The 24,405-nt window shown below is 33.6% G+C and overlaps 2 protein-coding genes across 2 annotated transcripts in view; both read left to right on the forward strand.

The window, feature by feature from the left end:
- Nucleotides 1-5,214: 5,214 nt before the first annotated feature.
- On the forward strand, nt 5,215-6,803 carry LOC149414620 (uncharacterized). Its single transcript, XM_089643230.1, has 2 exons — nt 5,215-5,532; nt 5,633-6,803. The coding sequence occupies exons 1-2, from the start codon at nt 5,398-5,400 to the stop codon at nt 6,458-6,460; spliced, it is 963 nt and encodes a 320-aa protein (XP_089499356.1). The 5' UTR covers nt 5,215-5,397; the 3' UTR covers nt 6,461-6,803.
- A 2,015-nt stretch (nt 6,804-8,818) lies between these two features.
- Nucleotides 8,819-24,405, forward strand: part of fzr (fizzy and cell division cycle 20 related) — a 139,562-nt gene continuing 123,975 nt past the window's right edge. Inside the window, exon 1 of the mRNA XM_089643500.1 lies at nt 8,819-10,082. Coding sequence (XP_089499626.1) covers nt 9,938-10,082 — 145 coding nt within the window. The 5' untranslated portion in view covers nt 8,819-9,937. The remainder of the gene's footprint in view (nt 10,083-24,405) is intronic.

Here is a 24,405-nt window from a genome sequence, read left to right on the forward strand (position 1 = left end):
ATAATTTTTTAAATGTTACAATGTTATAAATGTGGTTCATAATTAAGTGGGCAGTACTCGTTTACCCTTTATCATTTATTTCTTTCAGTCCCGAATTAATTTTATGCAAAACTCGTAAAAAATAGATCGCATCGATCATTCCTCACTCTTCGTTTAGGCGCATTCACCATTTAAAGCACGCCGTTTTTGTACTAAATATTTTGCTCGATCAATCATTTTTCGAAATGTGAACATACGAAACCATATTTCATAGATAAATGCTTAGTTTCAATTACTAATACTCATAAATAACGAGTGAAATTTTTGACTTAGCTATTAGTCATCGTTATGTCCAATTATTTCGTTCGGCATCATTCAAGGTGGTGCGCATGTCCAAGCTGTTTACTGTGTGGAAATAAAAGAGATGAAACTAAAGACACTTAAAGTGTGAGTACTGCCACGGTGGTAAAGGGTGAAAAAAGCGGACAAGGAAAGAGGAAAAAGAGAACTGAAAAACGCGAGCCCCTCACACATTGGCAAATCGCTAAATACTATGTAGATTTCCGAGGTGGGTATGGGTTCCGCCGCCCTGGGAACCAGTTATTGGATAACCAACTCCTCTGCCATATGCGGTTTCCCATACGCACCCCAAGTGGTTCACTACGTTTGCAGACTTAGCAGGGGAGCCCGGGCTCATGGGGTGAGGTTTGTCTAGGTCTTGGCGGGGAATGCGTCTGCCCATATACTACGTGGCAGGCGGGATTGGGAGACCCTTTGACCTCTCCAACAGGACCCATCGCTTTGCACTGCAGTGGGATAAAAGGATTCATAAATCCGTCACTCCTGGACACACCGATTCCTACGCACCTATCTTACCTGTTTCCTTCGCAGAACTTCCACTCCCTCATTTCCTTAAAAAGACCCTCTGCACAACAACCTCAAAGATGACGGACCATTATTTTCCTCAGGGCATACTATTTGGAGCTAATGTTAAAAAGAAGTTGTTTTAAGAAAAAGAAAACTTAACCCGTAAAATATTACGCAAACGAAAAGGTATGGATGACTGTTAAAATTATAAATTTGTTTTTAAGAGATTCGAAGCAGCAGCAGCAATGGGCATAAAGCAATCAAATAATTTATTATTTGTAGGTAAATGTACAGCTCACCCAAGTGATACAACATTTGTATGAATGTAGCATTTTTTTATATTCCCGCATTCATTGTTTTCCCGCATTCATCATTTTTTTCAATAGGACCCTTCAAAAACAATAGATAGAGATTTCACTGTACCTACTTACATATCTTATGATTTCACACGAAATTTTGGTTTTGATTTATTAAATGAGAGAAAATTAGAAACATGCTTTTTGGAAGCGAGGTCTACTGTTCACAGAACTATTAGTTATATCTCCTTGTATATGCTGACAACCTGTGTACATGTTGCTTTTTGAGTTGTATTGTGTTCGCATTGATGATTTTTATCCATGTAAGAAAATAAAGATGATGTTTATAACCTAAATAGAAGTTATTTGATAAAATACTCATGTTATAAAATATGCAAAAAAACAATAAATTTTCGCCTTCATATTTCAGGTACCTATTTATAACGATTTCTATTCTAGATCAATAGACATTGCGGATCAATTTTATAAATATTTACATTTATCTTACAGTGGTAACTTTGAAATATCTTAATATATTGAATCTATTTGCCAAAAATAATTAATCTTATTCAACTCTTTGTATTCTTAAAACATTTATCCTATCACTGTATTATAATATTATGCAATTAAGACTATTACTACATATACACAAAATAAATGAGTATTTCTCAAAAAAAGTGTACATTTTGGAAAAATAAAGTGTGCCTAGAAACAGTTAAAAAATTACACATGTTTTTAATTAATCATACAAAAAAAATATGCACCATTTTGTAGAATAAATATTACACTTTAACATATCGAAGAATAAACATTACAATCGTATTAATTCGCAAATATTTTAATTTTTTAAAAAATATCGATTTTTACCTTCCATACAAAATAAAATTGCCACCCTACCCACCTCATTTGTTTATACTTCATAAAATGCGATAATAACGTTATAATTTGTGATTTTTTGTAAGTTTTAGGGTCTTAATTAAATGTAGTTTCTGTACAAAGTAATTTTCTATGGGGTTTCATAATAAATTAATAATTTATGCACAAAAAACAAAATGAGACATAGTCATTTACTTTTTAGTAACTACTCTTTAGTTACGTTTTATTAGTACTTCCACCGTAATTTTTGAACCCATTTGTAAAATTTAACATGGGCAACACTAGCCTCTTTCTGATTAGTTGTTGGTCTGACTTCTCCGCCATAACATTAATTGTTAAAATCAGTAACAACGTGTTTCTTTAGTGGGACCACTATTTCGTAACAGGAAATATTATAGCCTTTTTTCACAAAACGGTAAGTCTTTTTCTACTCATCTTTTTGTAATATGTGCGGAACGAACATTGCTAAGCTTACATATTAACACTTTTAAATTTTATCAAACCATTGACTTTTTATAACATAAATTCTTATTACAATTTCGTAACGTTTGTTATGAATTTCGTAACGTAACGAAAAAGTTCAATGTAAAGCTGAGTGTACACAGTTACAACGTGATTAAGAAAACGTAAGTATATTGTTAGTGTGTCTAGCATTTTTATGAAAGTCTTATCTAAGTTTGGTAATAATGTAATATATTATGCACAATGCACAAATATACATATGTATTTAGATATAATAGGAAAAAAATAAAATTTATTATACCATAGAGCAGATCTGTTGATGGCGCTGGAAAGTAGGTAGGTTGTAATACATAGGATGCGCTGGAAATTCCTGATGGTCAATGGCAGAGCAGGTTTCGTCGGACTTGTATGTTTTATCATCGCGATTATATGGCATTATACATAATGACAAGTACTTGAAGATCAAGCTGAGCCGTCCAATACTGGTTTTATTTTAAATAAGCTTTAGGCACTCATACACACTATCCGTTCTACAGGCGCTCTATACAATATTTATAAGTGCCTTAAGTTTTTTATAAAAGCTTATTTAAATATAAATTTATTTTTATTTACTCTGATAAAACCATAACTACAGCATAACTTTTTTTTAGGAATGCCCCCAAAAACGAATGCCGAAAGGCAAAAAGCTTACAGAGAAAGACTGAAAAAGGAAAAGCCAAATAAATATGAGGAAATCCGAATTAAGCATTTAACAAAAGTTAAAGAAAATATCAAAAAGAAAAAAGAAATTCTTACAGAAGAAGAAAAAGAAGAGCTACGAGCAAAGTGGAGACAAGCCAATGATAAAAGAGCTGAAAGAAAGAAAATGGCTAATCCTATGACACAAGACAATAATACATTTGAAGATAGAAAAAATGATAAAAAAATCCTAAAGGAAAGACTACAAAAGCTGACTGAAGAAAATACTCGATTAAAAAGTCGAAATAAGAATTTAAGACAGTGCTGTAATCGGATGAAAAGGCAAGTGAACATTCTGAAAATATTATTGCATAAACAAACTAAAACTAATAATGATGCTATTTCCATTGAAACTACTGAAACTCCACGGTGTGACGATACACCATTAACGAAATCAAATAGTTTTTTAGAAGAAACTTTACCAAATGTGTCCACGCCAGAAAAAGATAAGGTGAAAAGAAAGCTAATTTTGCTAAATACAATTACAGATTCTTTAAAGACAGAGTTCAATAAAGCAGATCCCAGAGAAAAGAAAGTACTAAAAAAAGTAGCTACAAACCAAATAGTAAATAAACACAAATTAAAAACAGCTATTTCTAATGTTCTTGGGCTGAAAGGAAGAATTAGAATGACGAAATCAAGTAACCAAATTAAAAAGAAATACCAGAAAGAAATCAAAGATTTCTTTGAAAGAGAAGATGTAAGTAGATCTAGCGCGGGAAAAAACGAGTGCATAACGAGAAACAAAGAAAAAGTACAAAAGCGATATTTAATTGAACCAATATACAAGCTCTACAGAAAATACAGGACAGAAGGTGGTAAAGCATCTATACAAACTTTTTATCGGTTCCGACCGTTCTCCGTTGTGAAACCAAGACTTCAAGATAGGAATACTTGTGCTTGCATAAAGCATTGCAATTTATCTTTCAAAGCAAAATCGTTGAAGAAGCTAGGTTTGCTTCAAACATCTGACATTGATGAACTTATGAAAAATGTCACTTGCAGCAAATGTTTCAAATGCATGTACTCCGAGTGTTCTGAATGCAAAGATAAGAAACCAGATATTGATTTGACCATAAATGAAGATAGTCCCGTGCAGTGGCTTCAATGGAAAATGGGAATACATATCTATACTAAAATTGGAATAAAGAAATCTGAAGAAAAGCAGACAAAGAAGTATTCAAAACAAGTAGTGAAAGGAACTGTGATTACATTAGTTAAAGAATTTCAAGATGATGTACAAAAATTTAAAACTCATTACTTCAATGTTTTGCATCAGTACCTAGCATGGAAAAAGTGTATTGAAAACCTTGATGAAGACGAAGCTGCATTGATTTGTGATTTTTCAGAAAACTTTTCATGCAAGCAGTCGGAAGAAATTCAGGCTGTACACTTCGGAGGATCCAGGAATCAGGTCACATTGCACACTTGCGTACTTTACAGAAAAAATGTGAATCCCAAATCCATATGCTCCATATCCCCAAATAATGAACATGGTCCTGGAGCAATCTGGGCTCATTTGGATCCAATAATGAAACTATGCAAATACTTTAACATTAAAAAGATTCATATCTTTTCTGATAGTCCTGCAACTCAGTACCGCCAAAAACATAATTTCTTTTTGTTCCAAAAAAATATAAAAGATTACGGATTTAAATATGCAACTTGGAATTTCTTTGAAGCCTCTCATGGAAAAGGCCCAGCTGATGGGGTTGGTGGAGCATTGAAACGACAACTTGACAATCATATTTCACACGGCAATGATATAACCAACGCAAAAGAAGCATATGACTATTTAATGGTTAATAGCAAAGTAAAAATGTTTTATATAAATGAAAACGACATTCAAAAGATGACCAAAATGATACCTGAAAACATTGTTCCTATAAAAGGTACAATGAAGCTGCATCAAATTTCAACGGATGGCAACACGTCAATTAAATATAAATTGCTGAGCTGCTTTGATTGCAATAAAAATATCTATTGCAATTGTTACTACACAAAAGAACACGAACTTCTATCCAACACCCTATCAGAACCAAAAGCACAATGTAGTTACATACGTCAAGCCTTGAAAAAACAATACCCACCAGCTAAAAGATTCAAAAGAACAAATAGTTCTACTACGACCGAAAGTGATATCAGTTTAATTTTACGTAGTGATTCAAATCTAATAGATATGGAATTTGAGAATGAAGGTCATTTAAAGATAACAGATGACGGAGAGAGTTTTAAAAACATAGGAGTGAAAGTTGATTTGAGATTAGATATTAAAGAGAAAACGCATTTTAGGATCAAAGACAAGGAAACGCAGGTAAAAATCTAATAATACCCCTTAGAATTCTGAAATTTCGAATAGTATCAATGGGATTATTAATAAAATACACTTCAATGATTATTTTTTTAATTTTTAGGACTCATCAAATAAGGAAAAAGGCAAGAAACGAAAACCCACAGAAAAAGAAAAAGCAACAATGTCATCTTCATCAAAACTTATATCTGCAAACCGTACTTTCTATGATACTGAAATAAAATGCCTCAAAGAAGAAGGATTAATAACTGAAGACGAAACATATTCTACACAACACGATGAAGAAAAAATAAAAAATAAAGGAAAAGGAAAAGGAAAAACAACAGTAAAACACCAACAAGTTATAGAAGAACAAAAATATCCCATTGATATAATACAAACAGATGACACAGAAAAACAAAGTAAAGAAATAAAAAGTCATATGATAGAAGGGTTAACCACTGATTTAAATTCAATGCCAATAATTTTTTTCGACGATTTAGTAACTGACGAAGTTATAATTACAGTTGATAAATATTTGTCGGATGCAATAACATTTAATGAAGCAGAATTTAATTTCAATAATTTTGATGACAACATCGGAGATGTTATAATAGGAAATAATAATGCCATAGAAAATAACACTGATATTGAAAATATGAATAATGAAAATGAAATTGAAGATTCTCACAAAATCAAAGATAAACCATGTGGAGTGACTATTCTTAAAAACGAAAAACTGGAAAATATCCATACAAAAAAGAAAGTGGTTCGTAAGGGCCTTATCTCTAAATCTCTATCACTAAATGACTATATTCATGCGCCAAAGCGGAGTGATAAACCAAAGACTGAAAAACTGACTGTGAAACCAAATGTGTCTTGGAAAGATTTCAATTATTATAAAGATGAGGAAGAAATTTATAAAACGCTAATGGATAGTGATTCAAACTAAATAATTGTATGTTATTAAATTTTTAATAGTTTAAACAGTGCCTGTTCTTTAACTTCTTAAGATTTGTTGAATATCGTGTTAGGTACTTAAATTTGGGAGCTGATAATTTGATTAAAAAAAAAATATTTGTACTCCCTTGTTTTTTTTAAGCCCCTTACAACGGGTATAACAAAATACAAGTATTTGGGTCGTGAGTTTATGTATGTTTGTAGTATGTACAATAAATAAAAAAGTAAAGGATAATTACTTACATTTAAAAAAGACGACAACAAATTAAATTTAATAAATAATAAAAAAAGTAAAATAAAATTTGCCATTGTGTAAACAAGCCTTATGTTTACTATTTAGTTACGTCTTATGACTATTTCGTAACACTATTTCGTAACTACATTTTCGTTACGTACATTTATTTTGAGAAATACTCAAATACTATTTACTTCTCAAAAAGTGTTGTTTTTTTATTAATATAAATATTTGTTGTCTTCCCATCATGGCATAGTGGGAGATCAATGATGCAAGTTCCTCCGAGCAGACTCCATTCAAATAACTATAAAACAAACTTTAGATAGAGCTGGATCGATTGATCATTTTACACGACCCAGATCACTCACGACCCACTGGCGAAATGATTGGGTTCAGAGTACCCGCTCTTTAATTGGGTACTTTAACACATGGAAAAAATCGATGCGCATTGGGTGCACAACTCGCCGGCGCATATAAGACATATTGCGCTATACGCATCAACGTTTATTTGGGGGTGGCCTAAGCAGATTATATGTTGAAGTGTCACACTAGCTATAATCTTCCTCAGGAGAGGGGGTCAGATCAATTGGGGAACTGCCGCGGTATATCATTTCTTTGTATGGGATCTGTCACCTTGTCTTGACAATTGATTTGACCCCCTCTCTTGCCTCAAATATCGCCTGGCTAGCAAATCACGGCGTATCGTCGCCATGCCCACACTTATAACACGTCATCTGTCAGGTCTGTATGGGATTGCATGGCGAGCGATTTGGTGTTATATAAATGCATATAGCAAAATGTGTCTCCACCCTTAATCTGGTACTTTCATATGATGTAGGTAGGTAGTACCAAATACCTACTGAATTGCCTCTTTTTCCTCTCCCCACTACATATTGGCGATACCATAGTCTCACTGGCTCCGTACGGATGGAAGCAGTTGTGCAGTTTCACATAAAATTAAAATAAAATGTTTTTGAAAAAGTAGCCCGATCGCTCGTTGGTGGTTTGTGAACGGATTACAATGAGAAGTTGGGCTCAAAGTTCACAATTGACTCTGGACTAATCAAAGATTTATTTTATTTATTTATTTATTAATCTTAAGTTAGCTCACATCTTCGTGTGTGCTAATAGTTTTATAAACATATAAACATGTACATTGTTTGGCAAACATAATCTTTCTTTAAATATTTCAATAAAGTCTGACGTTTCTAAAGTCTGATGTTTGACCCTTCTGCAGGTAAGCAGGTTTGAGCAGGTTAATCGAGTATTTCAGAGGTCCAGCAGAGAGATTGTACGGTATCACTATTGGAAAATATGATTGCTCTATACAGAAAGGATCATTTATTAAACTATTTTACAAAATATCTAGCGAGCAACACGCCTCAAACTCTGCCCAGAATATATAGTTAATCTGTACTTACTTCAAATTCAAGCATCTCAATAGAGAAAATAATTCAATATAGATTTTAGAATTAAGAAAACTGCCAAAAATTATTGTTTCGTAATGTGTATGATTGTTTTAGTACTATTGTGTCTATTGTCCACCACATATTTTTTTAAGATTAGGTTTGAAAGTTTGCAAATTTGAAATGTTTTCTTAGTTTGCTAATAGATGTCTATAGTCTTTAGTAAAATCCTAACCTAACCTAACCCTAAAACTATTTGTGGGTGGTAAAATAAAATACATTTTCTCTAATTCTTTACGAAAAGAATTTATTTGAGAAAACTAGGTAGGTAGTTCTAAAATTTAAAAAAAACTTGAAAATATTAATTTATATGGGAAATAAATAATAATCAATTTCAATACATAGTTTGGTATTTTTAAAATAGGTAGGTATTTGATTTATTTTTTTAATTAAAGTTAGTGAAGTGTGTAAATAAATCTATTATCTACACTAAGGAACCGGTTTTCAGTTTGTATCACCTAGCAAGGTGACTGTTTTCAGTTTCAGGTCGTCTGAATAATAAATAAATAACGTTATTTTTTAAATATAGTTCCAGCTTTACCGCTAGAGCAAGTAAGCACTGCGCCGTAGCCGTTGGGATTTGAAAAATAATTATTGTTTGCTAAGTTGGTAACGATTCTAAATATTAAAATAGTGCTTTTTGGTGGGGGTAAGAAGTAAAACAAACTCTTCTTCGCATTTTACGTTACTATCGTAAATTACCCCAGCAATTAGGCTTATAATATTAAAAGTGAACAACAAATTAACGCCATAAAGTATTTTTGTGAAGTGAACCCGAAATTGACCCGTATTATCAGTTTTTCATTTACCTATGTCCGACCGACTGCTATGGCTGTCAAAGGTAGTCTTGCATTCGAGGTGATAACATGTATTTTTCACAACGAATTTGCAGTAAAGACTCCTCGAAATAATACCTCAGTGATTGCGGAAACTTGTGTGTGTTTGGACATTTCATTATTATTAGTTCTTCCGTGCTTTTATTGACATTTTGACTCAAGATTTTGACATTATTCTAAATAATGAAAGTAAACATTATTGAATTTTGCCCAGATACATATGAAAACTAATATCATTTTCAGATCTAGATGTGGTAATTCGAGTGTTTCTTGTGTTTAAATATCCAGTAATCAAATCAACGCGATTTTAAGAGTCTATTTGACCAATTTTAATAAAGTTTGTGGACGTTTGTAATTAACGTCAGTTTGACATTATTGTCAAGTGAACATTTTATCAAAATTTCAACGTATGTTTCGATTGAGTGATATTAACAATAACAATGTTCTTGTACAATTAAAAAAATATTAAACCAACAATAAAAAAATATTAATCCAACAATAAAAAAATATCTACCTACTGAATCAAAGATCTTCGTATAAAAATATAACCTCAAAATCTTGGATTTTGATAAGCTATTTATTGAAACACATACCGAAAATAGTGTTTTATTTTAATTTTTTATTATTTTTTCTTTAATTTATTTATTAAAGATTTATATATATTATTTTTGTAATATAACGCCTAACCTAAACAAATGAATTAATTAAATGAGTGAATAAAATAAAAGTTAAACTATGAAAAGTGATTCTCTCTTCAATCAACCTGAAGAATAAAAAGTTGAGTTGCTAGTAGAAAAAAAAAACATTTTTCTTCCACCGAACCATTGTCAACAAATAATTCATCGAACTGATAAAACACCTGTGCAAAGACTGAAGCCTGTTGAGACTGAAAGTACCTTACTAATCGCTGTGCAAGCTGAACATTACTGAAGATGTTCCGGGCAAACTTCGAGAGCCGACTGCGGAAGCAATGTGGAGGGGAACGATCCCCCCTCATCCGAGCGAGGAGCCCCACATCTCCGGGATTGGACAGGTTCATTCCGTGCAGGTTGAATAACTGGCAGACAAACTTTGCATGTAAGTAAATTCATTCGTATTCATTCATTGTTTGTTTACCATAAAACACATGTTCTGAATTCTTCCGGAAGGCTTGTATTATTTAGGCTATTCAACCATTTCTGTTTGGTTGTGTATAAGTAAGTACTGACCTGGTTTATATTTTGTATTTAGGTGCTGTTTCACTATTTTGCATAGAATTATTTTTCTTTTATGCTTGTATCAGATTTATGTACACATTTTTTGTCGTCCAGTTACATATGATGTAAGCTGATATACTGTGGCATTCAATATTTAATTATTAACGCCCTCTTTATGGCCTTTTACATAGGAATAGTAAAAATTATACTGTTTTTTTTCTTTCTAATACATAACTGAATTGCAACAGCAACTCTATTTTGTATTTATTTAGTGATAGATTGAAGATGTTCACTGACTGCAGTTTTATTTTCCTTCAACGTGTAATTAATTGATACAAATTCAACGGGAAACTAAATTATATTTTTGTAACGCTGAAAACTTAATATTTTTGAAAATCTTCTTTTATCAAAGACCTAACAAACATTATTTATCATGTATGCACACATCAGTTCATTAATATTAAAATCAATGCATTTATTTATTGATTTAATCTAAAAAATTATGTTTAGTTGAATTCAATAATATTCCGTGACCCAGAAACTATGGAAATGTTGATTTTTAAATGATTATCAATATGCATCACTATTTACTACAAGTGTTTTCTTGAAAAAGAAAAAGAAAGTACTTACTTACAATAATATACACTGCACCTTTTTTCCAATTAGGTACTTTCATTTAATTGACCCTTGTGAACCATTATGAATAATTTATGATTCATATTCTTTTTTCTACCTCATTGACTGTTTGTTCAGTGGTAACTATTTTGAATGAATCAACAATCATAATAAATTGTGTTTAGGGCTTTTTTCAATAGGCATAATGAATATTGTATTGCAGAGTCCCAACTGCCCCAACCGTCTTTAACCAGTGAGACTATGGCTTCCCCCAATTGGGGCATATTGTGAGGCTGAAGGTAGTGGGGAGGGGAAGGATATGGGAAGTACCTGTCTTTTCTGATCTGGTCACAAAACACGGCTAAAGCCATTTTAACTTGTTAATTTATCATCAACATTATACATACCTACATAATGTTTACCATTGTACCATGTTATTACAAAAATGTTTTCATTATGTACCTGCTGACAAAATACATAAGTAGTTTAGCAGGTTTAAATATTAATAAATAAATTTAAAAAATAATAATAAATAAATAAAAAAGCAATGTTTCAATTTATTCGTGCCGTCAATGTTCTGTGTATATTTATATAAATAAATATATACTATAATTCATATTATTTATTTAACGCCCAGAGGGCTTTTACATGGTTGGTAGTATAATTTTAATTTGACAGATACTTTGAAACATAAAATATAAGAATAAAATTACATTTGATAAAAGCTATGCAACAAGTCATACAAACACAAGAAACAAAAACAGAAAATTACAGCTATTTGTAGGTTTACATGATGTGTTTAGGAGTATTGTTGAAATAAATGTTTTAAATGATCCACAAAACTTGCCAAGTTGGTATTGAATATGTCAACATCACCCAAGTAATGATTTCCCATGGTGTGAAGTCATTGTATTATACACGGTGTCCGGAAACTCGTAGTACAAGCGGGAAACTGGAGAATCTACACCACATAGGGAACCCAAAAAAACATAAAGTTTTTTGATTTGAGCATTTTCAAAAAAAAAAAAAATATTTTTCGGCTATTTTAGGGTTAAAGTTTTTTCTGGTGTTTAGGGTTGAATAACAGATGTTTTAACCCTGCAGAGCAGAAATATTTTATGATTACACCGGGTTAAATGAAGGGTGATTTCAAAATAATGCTTCAAATCCGAGTTTCTTCAATTGTTTTACTTTCAAATAATTTTAATTAGTTGGGTACTTTGATCTTCAGTAATAATTTATAAGAATTTGATTAAAAAAAAAAAAAAAAAAAAAACATCAACTTCAAACTCGATTTACTCGATAACGAAAGCTCAAATAAAAAAAAATATATACTACAAAATCGACTCCAAATGTGATGTAGATTCACCAGTTTCCCGCTTGTACTACGATTTTCCGGACACCCTGTATACAATTGTATACATTTATACATTGTGAAATAACACAAATTAATCAAATCAATTTTACTTTCGCACGCTGAGGTTCAAACCCGCAACCGCCAGATCCGTAGCCAAGGATCATTATCACTCATCCACGGAGTTCATAATTTATTTTTTCATTTACCAATATATAGATTGTATAAATTGGACATTATTAACCACTATGCACTTATGAACTTTGGTCATCGTTTTTCTATAAATTCAATTTATTATTCCTCGTGTCGTGATATCTCGGAAAAGTGTAATATTTGCTTGCAAGTAAGCTTTCTGAGAAATTGCAAATAGACATTATTATACGTTGGTTTCACAGGTACCTACTTTAAAATTATGATTAATCCATTGTATAGATAATTTTTCAACACAGGTATGTAACTAACTAATCATCGCGCCGTTTCTCCCCGGGGGTCGGCAGAGAGAACACAACTCTATCTCGGCACACACTCCTTGCTTCATTCACAATCACACATCGTCTCGTAAAAACCCTTCTATTATTCTGACTCTTGACATGTCTTCCTCGGGCGTCCCCGACTTCTTCTATCGTTCACTTCAGCGTCATAATATGTTAATTGCACTCTTTTCCCCATTCATCCGCTCTACATGCCCAAAACTAAGCATCCCTTTCTTAATCTTAGCTGTTATTATTATTATTGTATCAGTCTTGTATTTTTAGGGGATGTTCACATTTTCAACAAGGTCATACGATGTTTTACCACACATACGCCTCGGAGATCTTGAAATGATATGTATAGGTACTCGTAAATACTGAATCGGCTATTCAACTTTTTACAGTACAACTACAGAAGTTTGTGCAGTCGGGGGTGTCGCTACTACTACGCTAATATATTACAAAATATTAACATAATATTTATAATTCATTATTCCCAATGAATTAACAAATCTCATTTCGGGAAAGAAGATAACATTATACAGGGTTTTCCAATAAGAGGTGTTATTTTGATATTCAATCGTAAAATATCAATGGTTTCGTTGCTTGTGTGGCACGTAGCGCCGTCTTGTTGAGAGTAAACGTTGTCCAGATCAATGCCATCCAATTCCGGCCATAAAAAATCATTAATCATCTCTCGATAGCACAATCCATTCACCGTAACTGTTGCTCCAGCCTCATTTTCGAAAAAGTAAGGTCCAATGACTCCGCCGGACCATAAATCGCACCAAACAGTCACACGTTGAGGAGAGAGAGGCTTTTCAACAATAACTCTTGGGTTTTCCGAGCCCCAGATTGGACAATTTTGCTTGTTGACGAAGCCACCGAGGTGGAAATGGGCCAACGCATTGAAATTGATTAAAGAACAAAAGAGACAATATTACCAAAATGTCATAGCATAAAATAAAAATTAAACCTACACTTAACACACAAAACCAATATAAACACACATCACTCACAAACACACAAGATTATATAAATGTATTATTTTATCTTATATTTTCATATTATAAAATGAAGGCCTCAGCACGGGCAAGCCACCCAGTGAGGCCAACATTACTGGAAAACTTTGAAATTAAAAAAATATTGTACCAAATAAAAAATAAAAATAAAAAAATCACTCAAGATGATTTGCATTTGATTCACTCAAGTGAATTTTAATAATTTCAATGCGTTGTTGAAGCGTGTATCGTTCCATTTTTATTAATGGCGTAGTTTCTACTTGTGAAATGTCAAAAAATGACAGCTTCAAAAGTAACATCTACCGAAAAAGCGGGCTATTCAAAATAACACCTCTTATTGGAAAACCCTTTACAATTAAAGGTTAAAAAAATATGAATTTTAAATGCAATTCTATTAATAATAATAATAATAATAACATAACATTTATATAGCGCAGTTTTGTGTTGTTTCACTTCAAGTGCGCAAAATTAAAGGGTACATAGATTTTTAAACATAGTAGACAGACTTAACACAGTTATTTGAAAAATCTCTAAATGGTATAAAACAAAGTCACTATCCGCGTTCTTCTAAACTATGCAACGGAGTTTGACAGGGTTTTCACTATCATTTAGAGCAAGGCTGCCCAACCCCAGGCCCGCGGGCCACAATGTGGCCCGCGAACGAATTATAAGTGGCCCGCGTGAACCATTTTCAAAAAACCCGTCAATTTGAAAAATTAACATCGACAATAATAAAACAAACATCGCAGCTTGCGCGCGGTCACCAGTGTTGCCAACGAAGGCGATTTATCGCTATTTAGGCTACTCAGAACGAGAATCAGCGACGAAAAAATCCAACCTGTTGAACTTACTTTTTAAACAAAAATACACCGGCTTTTGATATAATATTTTTCGCGTCCGAAATGGAATCTTGTAGCCACCCCCCCCCCCCCATGGAATTCGAAAAATTGTTGTGGGGAATCACACATGTTTTTGGGTGCGCGGAATTTTTTTTTTCTCAGCGAAGTTCCGTAACAACCCCCCCCATGGATTTCAAATATTTTGTGGGGAGCACTTATTTTGAATTTTTTTTTGTGGGGAATTATGTTTTATAGAAATTCTCTAACAACCCCCCCCCCATGGAAATAGGAACCGTCAGGTATTCAGTGGCCCGCCAGTGATTCAAAATCGTCAATTTGGCCCAACTGTTAAAAAGGTTGGGCAGCCTTGATTTAGAGAATTTCTCCCGGAAATTTTATTTATATAATACATGATGGATACACATGCCGGTTACACGTCAACTAGTAGGTATATTATAAATACATTGAGAAAGAAAATAATATACAGAAGTTAGAGAGTTTTGTGCTGAGAAAATATATTTTAAAAGCCTTTGCCAATATTTTTTTTTATTGTTACTGAATGTTTTAGGTTACTAGGTAATGCGTTGTATTTATTCAAAATTTAGTCGATGATAATTAATTAAAAATGACGATAAGTCCATAAACCCTTATTTTCGATAAAACTTTGTTATTTGCCAAAATCACAGCATTATTTGCAATAATAACATTTTTAAAATTCCCGTTGATTCGTCATACGGAATAACAAATGTATCTAAGCCATTATCAATGATTAAACAACAAACAATTTGACAAATCCCTTTTCTCTTGTTCAGTAATTATGCGTTGTTTTGAAAGGCGCCTGTTAGCAGGTATCAGGTAGCAAGTACCAACATGTGATTAGTCACCCCCCGTCTAAAGGTGATTAAGAACTGTATTATTTTGTTGAAAAGAACTCTTTATCACTTACCCTAAATGGTAAATATTTTCGAAGCTAAAGCTTATCACCTTATCGGGGTAAATAAAAGTTGATGGACAATATCCTACGGTGTAAATAATTATTATATTGTAAAGAAATGTGTAGGTACGTCATTCCGCCGGTATTTGCTCGAATAGCCCATAGTTCCGCAGCGCGCAGGGTGAATATTGCGGCCAATGATGGCCGCCGACTTCCGATAGAAGAATCAGATCATTAGCTGGTCAGACTCAGAGTGGTAGATACTCGCAGTATCGCCCTGGTGAAGGACCAGCATTCGGAATTGAAACGTTGCTTCCGTGTTCGGTGATCAGATCTGAACAGACTTCGCCACCTTCCCCTCTCCATAATAATAATAATAATATTTGGATGATTTGTGTGAATGAATTGAGCATGTTATAGTCTCACTGGCACCGGTTAGCAAGGAGTAGTTGGGACTCTTGTGCGATATACATATTATGATACTTGTATGTATGAATTCTATGTTTACAAAAGCCTTATGAAGAAATGCAAAAATGTGTTGAAACATCGATGAAATAAAAGCGGAAACACTGGGTGTGCTGAAGTAGCAAAGATTCTCAAACCGTGAGTTCTAGCGTCATGGAATTTGTATAGCTTTTAATTCCTAGGTCAACGCGACTATTTTCAACTCGCAACATCATTTATATCGAGAGCTACGGAGCTTTGAACCGTCCATAACTTTCGAACGGTAATTCGACAAGAAGCCGTACTGTTTATTACATATTTTTGTCACGATATTTGTTGGATAAAAGAAAATTAAATCTACTGACAGAAAAAAAAGGTTTGACTTACCTACAAAATCTTATTTAAGGGTAAACGTAACATGCGTTATAATCTACGCCTTCATATATGGCGTTAATTCAATTATTTAAGCAAAAAGTGTATTTTCACAATGAATGCCACCTATGAACGCGTACATTGCGTTAAGGCGAAGCTTAATGCTAAATTACTATTTTGATTAATCTTTATAACGTATTGGTGTACATTATAAATACCAAAAAATATGCTTTAGATAAATTGAAGGTTAAACTATCGCTTCGCTTGAGTAGAATACAAATAAAATTAAAAAAAATACTCAATAAAAAATGTAAATGTAAACTACTGAAAAAAATATTTTTTTCAATAGAAATGTATAAACGCGCAAAGGAAACAACGTTTAAAAAATACAGTATTATAGCTAAGATTATCTGTAACAGTTTCACTTAATTAACTTATTTGCTTTATTATAAAATTATTTACAAAATAAATAAAAACCAGTTTTGTGCTTGAAATCCAACGTTTGTCAAGCGATTTTAATGCCTATTACCTACCTTATAAGGTATACCAAGAATATACACATTTTTGGCTTGTAGCTTCCTCTTAAACCTCAAATAACAAAACCAGATGTGTTTTAATCCATTTTCGGAGTATATTTTGCTATTTGCAACTCGGAAAATGTATAGAAATAATTACTTTTATTAAGAGCTAAAAAATGTAGTTATATTTTATTTCGGTAGAAATTCGGAACGAGGGTTCTTAAAAATGCATCAATGCATATTTTTTTTATATTTTCCTGGTCTGGTGGTAACAGACCCAGTAGTTCATCTCCCGCAACGTAATTACCAATTAGTAAACAAATCTTCTAGCACACTGCAATCATAATGATCTGTTATAAAGCTCGCGTCCACTCAGAGAGTCATTTTCCATAGGGAGGGTATCGTTCCATAACGTGGATTTAACTAATTATAATTCTAAAGGTAGGTACTAGGTATATCAGCTGATCTCACTTATAACTGCTTCCTGGTAACCGGTATGGGTAGTTCAGATCTAGTCACCAAACACGGGTAAAGCCATTTGAAGAAGAAAGACGTAAACATACATACATATAAATAAAAATGTAAATGTTCGTTTGTTCAAAATCTTAAATCTCCGAAAGTTCTTCACTAATTACTTTGAAATTTGACACAATGTTAATACGAATACACGTATGTCATTATACCTATACCTACAGTATTATATGTCACCTGTGACAGGTAAATCGTGCTTTTTTTGAAAAACAGCGCCATCTGTTGGACAAACATGCTTTTTTGAAGAAAAAAGACAATCTCTTGGAGGGACCTTATCGAAGACCTTACCTCTCAACCACGCAGCACGGGAGCTGTCAAAGTGGTGTTATGAAATTGAACATAGTTTGATGATTTTACGATTCATATATATACAGTAGGTATGTACTGCTATTACAAATATCCACTACCCCCTTCCGTCTTGCGCACTGGTTTTTGACAAATTTTATTATCAAATAAATACAATGTTATCTAAATGACTTATGATATAAAATATTGTTAATTTATTAAAAATCTAGTCAAATTATTCGTTTTTTGTTGTTAAAAACGGGACTGGTGGCCTATAACGAATGAATTGACGATTTTCATAACTATCATTAAAGTACAAACAGGTTATGAGGAAGTTGAAACACATGTTCTGAAAAATTATTATATTTTCTAATGTCTCGTACACAATAAATTCTTTCGTTTTCTATCTTTAAAAATGGGTCAACAGCTATTCTGTTGAACTACTACACTCCTTTTTAATGAAATTATGCTTAAATTGTCGGACAGAAGGATTTTCACAGACTTGGTATTTCTATATAAAATCCTAAATTATGCATTTGATAGACCAGAATCGATTGCCTTGATAAGCTTTCGGATTCCACTACGTAATACTACCAGAAGTCGTGATTTATTTCAGCAAATTCTGGTACTAACTACCATACGCATTCTTCATTGCCCAGAATACTCATGGAGGGAAATGATTATACCAAGTCAGTGGACATCTTTAATTCGTCACTCAACAAATACAAAAGATTGTTTCTGAGACAGTTTTGTTTTGTATAATAAATATGTACAAACCCCTAAAAAGGACGTCAGCAAATTAATAAATAAATATGTCATGTAGGGTATGAACGTTGAGTAAAGAAAGAACGCGCCTATCACGGTATGTCCCCGAAAAGCGTCTTCTTAGCGAGCAAGAATTCAACTCTTAGCCATCCGAGACTAGAGATCAACAACTACTGCGATTTCTAGCTCCCTAGCTTCTCTGCCTAGCCCGCCTTAGACAGTGAACGTGGTATGTTAGTCAAGGTTAACTTTCACGTTACAACACGATAGAGACACATTAATGATACCTGAATTTTTAATTACAAGCTTTTTAATATTAATCGCGGCGTTTTTATGCAAAACTTTCATGTAGTCTCGATTACTAAAAGTCTCTCAGGAAAAAAGGGTGCTCACGTGTCAGAAATATGTAGATTCGTTTTTTGTTGATACGAATTTATTGACGGTCTGCAATGTGCATAGCTCTCGTATGGTAAGTATACATTTGCGAACCGAGCCACGAATTACGGGAAAGGAACGAAGCAACTACAAGCGGCGTTTCGCTTCATTTGCGGTTGCTTCATTCCTAATAAATCGGAACACGTGTTCCACCTCCATTTCTGTTTATACTGATGAAATGCGAAAATATTATGTTTTTTTTAACACGTGTTCCGACATCGCGATAATACACTCGTTAAGGGCCTGCAGTACTATTTTTAACCGGATTACGAATAATTTGAAGAGAATCTTAATAATAAAATAAAATACTTTTTGTTTTAAAACCACGAGTTTTTAATAATTTTTAGAACCGACCGGTTTCGCTTTACTCAAGCATCTTCAGGGTACAATTTATAATAGTAATAATTTGTACCCTGAAGATGCTTGAGTAAAGCGAAACCGGTCGGTTCTAAAAATTATTAAATACTCGTGGTTTTAAAACAAAAAGTATTTTATTAAATATGTCAAACCACAAAGTGATTGCTTTCTACAATAATAGAATCTTAATAAATTAGCAATATTTTATATCAGTAAGCTTTCTCCGTGTGAGTTCAACAACGTGGAATGATTTTTTGGCGTTTGTTTTTTTTCATCTTATATTATTTCAAGACCCAGTTTCACTCCTTAATTTTCTCAGACCCCTCTCAGATACAACATCGTCGCCAAAGATGTCATAAACCCCCAGTGAAATTATCTTTCCCCACCTGTGTGGATTTAATATGTATAAAAAATTAAATGATTTTAATTAACGAAGAATGCAATTAAATTATTGAATTAATTGAGAGCTTCCCGTGGCCAGAGTACACATTAAGAGCGTGCCATATTATGATGTATAAATATGTATTAAACTGCAGTTGAGTGCACACTGCACAATGAGTGAGTGAGTCAGTTGAGCGAATGAACAGCTGAGTGAGTGAATATCGAAGTACTGACCTGCTCAAGTAAACCAGCTGGGCTGACTACATGTCGGTACTCAACCCGCGCGTGGCGGTGCGGGGTAACTGCGGCCCTCCGAGACCCTCCATCAATTATCACAATTAAAGCATTTTTACCACCAAACGCTAAGTGAATAAAAACTCACCCCAACTTGATATTATATATTATTATTGTGGCACGTGTAATGTGCCACGCTGGCTCACTGAACAAAATATGTAATAAGCACCTAATAATTCACACTTTTGAAACGTTTTTGTAACACAGAGAAAACTTACTGATGTAAAATATTGCTGATTTATTAAGATTCTCGTCGAATTTTTCCTAATCCGGTTTAAAACGGGACTGCCCGTAACGAATGAATTGATAGGTTTCCTGATAAACTTTTAGTAAAATTGGTATGTATTGTCGCGATGTCGGAACACGTGTTCATAAAAATAATCATATTTTCACACTTGTCATTATATATTTTCAAGACATGGTGCAGGTGAAATATGATTTAAGATTTTCACGGCCAAAAGTATTTTTGTTATTTGTTTTTGGGGTGTTATGCCGTGTTGCGCTAACTCCTTCTTTAGCCAACGTTTCGGACAGTATTGCATTGTCCATCATCAGGGCAGAAGCACTGAATGCTGTCCGAAACGTTGGCTAAAGAAGGAGTTAGCACAACACGGCATAACACCCCAAAAACAAATAACAAAAAATGGTGCAGGTGAATTAACACTTGTTCCGATTTATTAGGAATGTTCTAAAAGTTTTACAGTAAACGCCTACAATACCTTTTTTTGTAATAAATCATCAATGCTATTTTTTTTTCGTGAAGCTTTCGGTAATTATGCAGAGGCGCCCCTCACCCTAGGCGCACAATTTATTTAAAAAAAAAAAACAATTAATTAATTTGTTAGGATTTTTTTTAATCAAACCCAAATTAAGAACCTGATAACCTACTTTTAACCCGGTGTTATTAAAAAATAAACAAAGAAAATCTTGAAACCCATTTATAAATATATCACCGGTCAGTGGTTGAGTGGGCATAGCGCTTGGGTCTCACCCGAGCGTCGCGTGTTCGATTCCTCGGCTGGCTAAGTCCTCCATCACAACACAAGCAACATTTTCGGCTTTCTGTGGTGGTAGTAGGAGATTTTCAAACATTGTTGGGTTATTCGTAACCCGGGAATGTTTGTCTTTCTTTCTTTAAATTTTTAAATTTTATTATTTAAAAAAAAAAAAAAAAAATTAATCACATCATGTAAAAATGACCGCAAACTGAACATGAAGATTTGTTTCTCCGTGAGCTGAAATAGTTTTCCTTATTGTAGTTAAACTGATACGAAGTGTTTTTTTTTTTCAATAATGAGGCGCGCTTTTGCATGAATGGTAATTTCTTCCGACAAAACCCTAATTTGAAGCGAGAATAAAAGTATACGTAGATAGGCGTTAATGTCTTTTAAGGCGTTGTTACATAATTTATTTATTTTAAATTATGAAGAGTGGCGAGTGGGAATTTGAAGGGGTTCTCTCATCGCTTGAGCGAAGACAGAATCTGTGTTAGGAACTATGGCATATCCAATTATTGGGTTATGTCGTGGGGATGTGAAGGAGATGGGGAATTACCTGGCTGTTCAGATCTGATCACCAAACAGGGCTAAAGCCAACGTTTTAAGTAACGTTTCGATTATGAATGGTGATCTTTCACCAGAGCTATAACGAACGAATGCGATAAGTGGTGGAGGGGTAAAAGGCTCTCGACTAGCAAACCGGAGGTCGCGGGTTCAAATCCCGACGTATGCAACTAAATTTTATTTCTTTAATTTGTGTTATTCCAATTAGCAATTTTATATCAACGTCCCAATATCACACTCCTATGCGACGGATCCAACAGCTAGGAAACAAATACTACGATGTTGTTGATGTATTTAGTACATCAATTTCAATATATAAGCATACCCTATTGAAGTTTTTTTCATCAAGAAGTGGAATATTTTAATAAAGGTATTTAATTTGACTAACACATAATAATTTTTCTCAACTGAAACAGAAAAAAATATTTTGTGCCTGCATGCTGTGTAGATCAAGTTCAGTGATATTTTGACTTTATATACAGGGTGTATCGGCAAGTACCCGACTAACTTTAACCAGCTATTCCTCAGCACATTTGGAGTAAAAAATGTTATGGGCGCTTTGCTGTCCGGTAACATTTTTTTCCATTAAAAACAAAAAATAAATAAAAAAAATCCACACTCCGTCACTGTCATTTGCCTTGTTTCTCGCGTTCAACAGCTGTTATTAGCAAGTGTGTCAAAAAGTGTCCTCGCTCTTTCGTACACACTAAATAATAATAGTTAAAAATGAGACGAATGGTGCTGTGCCATTTCGTTGTGATTGTAAAAGCGCGCCAACGTAGGTACGTACGTACATTATTCAACGAAACTCGAACAAAATATTGCCAGACGGGTTTTCAAACTTTGACAAAGGATAAAACATTGGTGACATGTGGTGAAAATATGAATAGTAATTTTTTTATTAAAAAAAAATGTTACCGGACAGCAAAGTGCCCATAACATTTTTTACTCCAAATGTGCTAAGGAATAGCTGGTTAAAGTTTGTCGGGTACGTGCCGATACACCCTGTATATATTTTCTGCAATCGTTGTAAATAGTCGTTTCCTGCACTATTTTCTTGTATAATTTCGTAAATATTTTTTATATATATGTATGTAAATGCCTTAATAGGCGTGAAATATTTAATAGTTTTAATAGGCTTAATAGTCTCACTAGCTCCAGACAGTTGGTGCTCTGGTGTGGTTTCACATAAAAATTAAAAACCATAATGTACGTGCTTTGTGTTGCACTGTGTAGATAGAATTTCGGCATTTCATAAGCAGTGTTAAAAATGCAATTAGGCATAATTAAGATACAATTAGTGGTTAATTCAACGGCAATATTCGAAATGTCTGGAGCCATTAACACGAGCGTGCTCACAGTTCACCCTGCTGACCGCTCCCATAATCCATGGTAAAGTTATGGAGTACGGAGTCCAGTAAAGTGTAGCGTGACCGGCACCATCCATCGGTTCAACTCCAACTCCTTCAGCCAAGACGATGATGGTTATGAGGCAAAAGTTCGTTCACTCGGTGAAAAAACTGAGTATTTCGATAAAACTCAAGGTTTCGATCAATTGTTAATAACTTTTTTGCACTTCACTCGTCGTTACGAAAATAATAATTTAAGTGGATACTAATTATTATTATTTTTATCACGTTTAACTGAACGGTTTGTTAAGAAAATAATAATAATAATAATTAGTACGGGATATTATAATTATTGTAAGATTTGCCAAGCTGAAAGTATTTATAAACTTTTTTTAAATAGCGCCATCGGTTGGACGTAAAAACAACACGCGCACTTATTTCTCTATCTGCACAGACAGACTGAGCCACTGCACTGCACAACGTGGCTGGGTACAGCTAGTATAGAATAGAAAATATTATTATAGGAAAGTAAGTACTTGTCTGAATTCTTCACACAATCTGCAAATTCGAGTTGATTGAGTTCAATCGATACTTCGAAACTCCTTAGCTCATGGTGGAATTAACGTTATGAGCAGAAAATAGTTGCGTTGTCGTAAAAATTCCACACAGAAACGACGGTGGTTATTTCACGCTAGAGTTCACTGGTCGCTAGTTTTTGTAGCTTAAAAAATGAGTATCGATTTTTTTCTTATCACAAACTCTCATGAACTATTCATTAACTGTTAAAATACTAAGTGACTGAGCGTAGCGATGTCATGTTCTAACTCTAACGTTTTGTATTTCGTTTATAAATTTGTTTGTACGTTCCGTTTCCAGCAGCTCAAGATGGTGACTTTTTCCAAATGTGAAATCGTCGTGTTTATTTGGACGTTCTTATTCGCATTTTTTTTCAAATTAGTTCCTACCTGCCTGAAGAAAGTTTGAAGAAAATTTCGTTCCTTTGGACACATTAAATAATTCTTTATTTGTTATTTAAAAAATGTTATATGAAATGTTTGGTTTATAATTAAATAGGTAGGTATTTAATTGGGTACTTACTGATCTTATGATTTCAGAGAAAATTTTCGTTTTGATTTATTGAATAACAGTAAATTAGAAATATTTTTGGACGCTAGGTCTTCTGTTCACAGTAATACAATATTCTGAATGAAAAAAAATCGGTATTAAAATCTGCTGAGAGTCCATACAAAATTTCGTCGTTGAAACAGGCTAGTAAAACTAGGGTTCTATAATATTTGCTTACCCGTTCACTTAGCCGGTTGCGGCTTACTGCTTACGACTAGCTATGAACACAAGCTAGGTAAAAAGCCGTCACGCTACACTGACCCCCGGCTCTGTACTCTACTGTCCCTTGTGCCGTATAAATCCCATTACATTCATGTAGTCAGTACCTACCGCCCAGTTCCCAGTGCTCAGTCGCAGCCAATAATCGCAACCATTCCTTCTGAGGACAGTGAGGACTGCCACTCAAACACATATCTTTCAGACACCTCCTACATTATGTTTGTCTCCTGGTATTTCATACTAACTTTACATCTTTTGGTCAACAGAACTCAATCTGTTGACCAAGAAGTGTCAACGACCTCTGATTGGCTTACTTGGTTATTCGGAAACGCG

Source organism: Hesperophylax consimilis, chromosome 19 (assembly GCF_061612785.1).
Source record: "Hesperophylax consimilis isolate HC1 chromosome 19, BYU_Hcon_1.0, whole genome shotgun sequence".
NCBI classification, from domain to species: domain Eukaryota; kingdom Metazoa; phylum Arthropoda; class Insecta; order Trichoptera; family Limnephilidae; genus Hesperophylax; species Hesperophylax consimilis.

Coding starts and splice junctions, on each gene's coding strand:
- LOC149414620 (XM_089643230.1), top strand. CDS start 5,398: ATGGAATTTGAGAATGAAGGTCATTTAAAGATAACAGATGACGGAGAG. Junction 5,533..5,632: donor TCAAAGACAAGGAAACGCAG/GTAAAAATCTAA, acceptor TTTAATTTTTAG/GACTCATCAAATAAGGAAAA.